A 3238-nucleotide genomic window follows, 5' to 3' on the forward strand; every position below is an offset into this window, starting at 1 on the left:
ATGGAGAGCGCTCATATGGATAAGAGGTCATTGCCGCTTTGCGCAAACATGAAGTGGCTATAATGCGGCTTCATTTTTTTTCCTGTTTTTTTTTGTTACACCAACTCTAAATTTCACACACTCAATCTGAGTGATTAAAACACTCATTTGAGATAACATTGCATTAGAAAGTGATTAAAAAGGGGGTAGCAAAATCACTTATTAACTTTTTTTACTAAACTAATGACTTTTTACAAGTTAAGAGAAGCATTAGTTGCTCTTCACCACGACGATGGTAATGCAGTACATGGGGCACATGCATATGTGGTGAGTCGACTTGTCCTCTATGCACGGTGATGTGATGGTCCGATGACCTTGTCTTCGTCTCATTCCTGCCTGTCACCGTTGAGTCTAGAGACGGATTTTTCAAGAGGGGGGAACACCCAAGAGGGCGCGATTCATCTAGATGAATGCCATCATGTTCATGTCAAATGTGCGCCGCCTGATGCGCTCCCTCTCCGCTGCCAGGTCCACATGTTTCTCTTCATATTGTAGCCAGATGGTGCGGTCGCTCTCCACCCGCACTGCCTTCTCGGTGCCGCTATGTTTGAAATTTTCACCGGGGCGACCGGCCGAGGCGTAGGCAGCGTAGCATTCATCCCATGCCTCCCTTATAGAGAGACAACGGGGAGGACATGGTACCCGAGATGAGCTACGCGGGCAAGTCCTCTCCTACTCATACGAGATCTGCACGTACCTGTGTTGTATATATCAAACAATGGATGTGTCATGGGATTTCAATCCAGACACTCATCAAGGGCAAGTTACTTGTGCGCGGCCTCCAGCACATAATGGACATCCTCCTCCTTGGCGATGAGGGAGGCTTCCTCCTCCCGCTTGCTCTTCGTCCAACATTCGCTCCTTCTCCGAGAGCAGCACCCAATCCGGCCGCAGGGGAAGAGGCATGGCGACAGGGCGGAAGAAAGTGGTTACGAACAGCGGGATTGAAGTGGAGGTTGTGAGCTATTCGGCCATGACGACGTCCTTTTAGTAGCCATTGACGGCGAGCGGCGGGTAAAAGTGACAGGCGTCAAAAAAGTATGGTGAAAAACGTGGCAAGAGTGGTCGTGGGCACATGGCACATGGCGGCTGCCATTAATTGGCAATGCTTCCCGATGCCATGGCCGTCTGGGTCATCGGCAAGAAGAGAAGATGGGCCGCCCGGAAGGCTGAGGAGGGAGACGAAACTTTCTTCCCGCGCAAGCGGTTGGTGAATGGAGCACGCTCCAAACCAACACCCCCTGTTGCTAAATATATGACGATCAGGGGCGAAATGACGGCTCCGCTAGAATGCTGTTTTTTTTTGACTTAAATCATCATATATTGAGTTAATGACAAACATTGGGGTGGTCTGCAAACCAGCAGGAACGATCGATTCTTGCTCAGACTGTTCTGAACTACCGATGGACAGAACACAGCACAACAGTGCACCACAACTGTTGTGTCTTTTCTTCTTTCGAAAATCCAAACTTGATGATAAAAACAAAACACAACAGTGCACCACACGAGCCAAGCTGCAAAACTCAACCACCGCCACAGTGTATACCTGACAGGTCTCCTAGTGCCGGTTGCAAGTACACGAACCGACCATGGCAGGCGAAACTACACGTACGTACGCATGCAGGTTGGCCTATAGCAGCACGAAACAGGCAGCCATGGCGCTGTCGTGTCGTGTACACGGCATTGTCCCCTCCGTTTTGCTGCCCTGGCGTTGCATGGGTGCTAGAGCCAGAGCTAGAGCTTGGCTAGCTGAGCTGGTGCACCGGCGAGAGGCGCGGCCGCTTGTACCCGTCCACGGCGGCCGCGGCGGCGAGGAGCTCCTCCCGGTTGAGCAGCACGGTGCGGAGCGCGGCGCGCAGGGTGGAGAGCGCCACCGCCCTGTCGTTGGCTGGTTCGGCTTGGAGGTAGACGTGGTCCAGCTCCAGGACGCTCCGGGTCCTCCCGCCGACGGTGGCGATCTCGGCGCGCACGGGGCGCGCGCTGCCGACGGAGCGGACGGCGCGGCCCAGGTCCGACATGAGCCCCGGGCGGTCGGCGCAGCACACCCACGCCCGGACGCGACGCCGCCACCGGGGGTCGTCGTCCGTTGATCCGCCATTGATGTAGTCGCCCTCCTCGACGCCCACCTCGTCTGTCTCCCCGGGAACGACGTCCACCACGCCCTCCGTCGCGTCGTTGGCCCTGCCCTGCAGCTCCCGCACGTGCCGCACCACCTCGCCCAGCAACGCCGCCTTGTCCATCTGCACGCACGTACGCGGCCAACCATGTCACCAAATGCGTCTGTCTGCGCCAATGCCAATAGAACTCGAGCCACAACTAGCCTCGTGCGTGCCCATGGCGGCACGTAGACGTAGGTACAGGTACGTACCCGGGAGGCCGAGGGGACGAGCGTGCGGAGCGTGGCGAGATGGGCGTTGATGCGCTGCCTCCGCTTGCGCTCCGCCTCGCTGTGGCTCCGGACCGTCGCCCCCTTCCCCGGCGTGGAGCACTCCCCGTCCGTCGCCATCGACCCTCACTCGTCGTATCGGGCTATCGGGAGCGCAACCGTTGTGTGGAGGCGTCGTGCTCTGCTGCTACCATGGGAGGGAGGGAGAGGGGGGTTTAAGAGGGAGGAGGCGGGAAACCCCAGGGGTCGGTGGCGTATGCTTCGATAGCAGCGCGGTGGATTCTCGATCGGGCCGGACGGACGCCGACACGCGGCCGCGCTTTCCCGTCACCCGTCGCCCTGCCGCAGGATCGTGGATGGCGTCAGCGCGCGCGGTCGATCGACGACGGCTGTTTTGGCGGCTGGCGCGGGGGGACACGGCAGGGACATGGCGTATGCATGGATCGCTGCGCGGTGGCAGCCTTTGCGATTGGAGATCTCATCATGCCCCTCCTCCTGCCTTTTTGACGGAGTGAGTTACTCGGCTTCCGAGCGTCGGCGCTGCGCCCGCCAACTTCATTAACTAGCAGCTCCATCTCCCCCTGCCGCCCACGGTTAATGTCTCCACAGTGCCTCTTCTTCCATGGCGTGGCAGCAAGCGAATCAATGAAGTTCAGAGTTCTCCACTGTGCTAGTAAATCTGGGGTCAAGTCGTGGAGACAGGCGTCGCAGAGAGGACCGGCGAAAGAGAGTGGCTTTTGTCCATGTTGAACGGTGTGGTGCTGCTAAAAGGGCGCGCTGTATACTCCCGAACAGTGGTCAAAATTCCTCGAG

General features: G+C 57.6%; 1 protein-coding gene across 1 annotated transcript; it reads right to left on the minus strand.

The window, feature by feature from the left end:
* Positions 1 to 1387: 1387 nt before the first annotated feature.
* On the minus strand, positions 1388 to 2848 carry LOC123186160 (transcription factor AIG1). The gene is made up of 2 exons (XM_044597946.1): positions 2408 to 2848; positions 1388 to 2279 (listed from the first exon to the last, which is right to left on the minus strand). Exons 1-2 carry the CDS (start codon positions 2543 to 2545, stop codon positions 1785 to 1787), a joined length of 633 nt encoding a protein of 210 aa, XP_044453881.1. The 5' UTR covers positions 2546 to 2848; the 3' UTR covers positions 1388 to 1784.
* Positions 2849 to 3238: the final 390 nt, after the last annotated feature.

This window comes from Triticum aestivum, chromosome 2A (genome assembly GCF_018294505.1).
Source record: "Triticum aestivum cultivar Chinese Spring chromosome 2A, IWGSC CS RefSeq v2.1, whole genome shotgun sequence".
NCBI lineage: Eukaryota > Viridiplantae > Streptophyta > Magnoliopsida > Poales > Poaceae > Triticum > Triticum aestivum.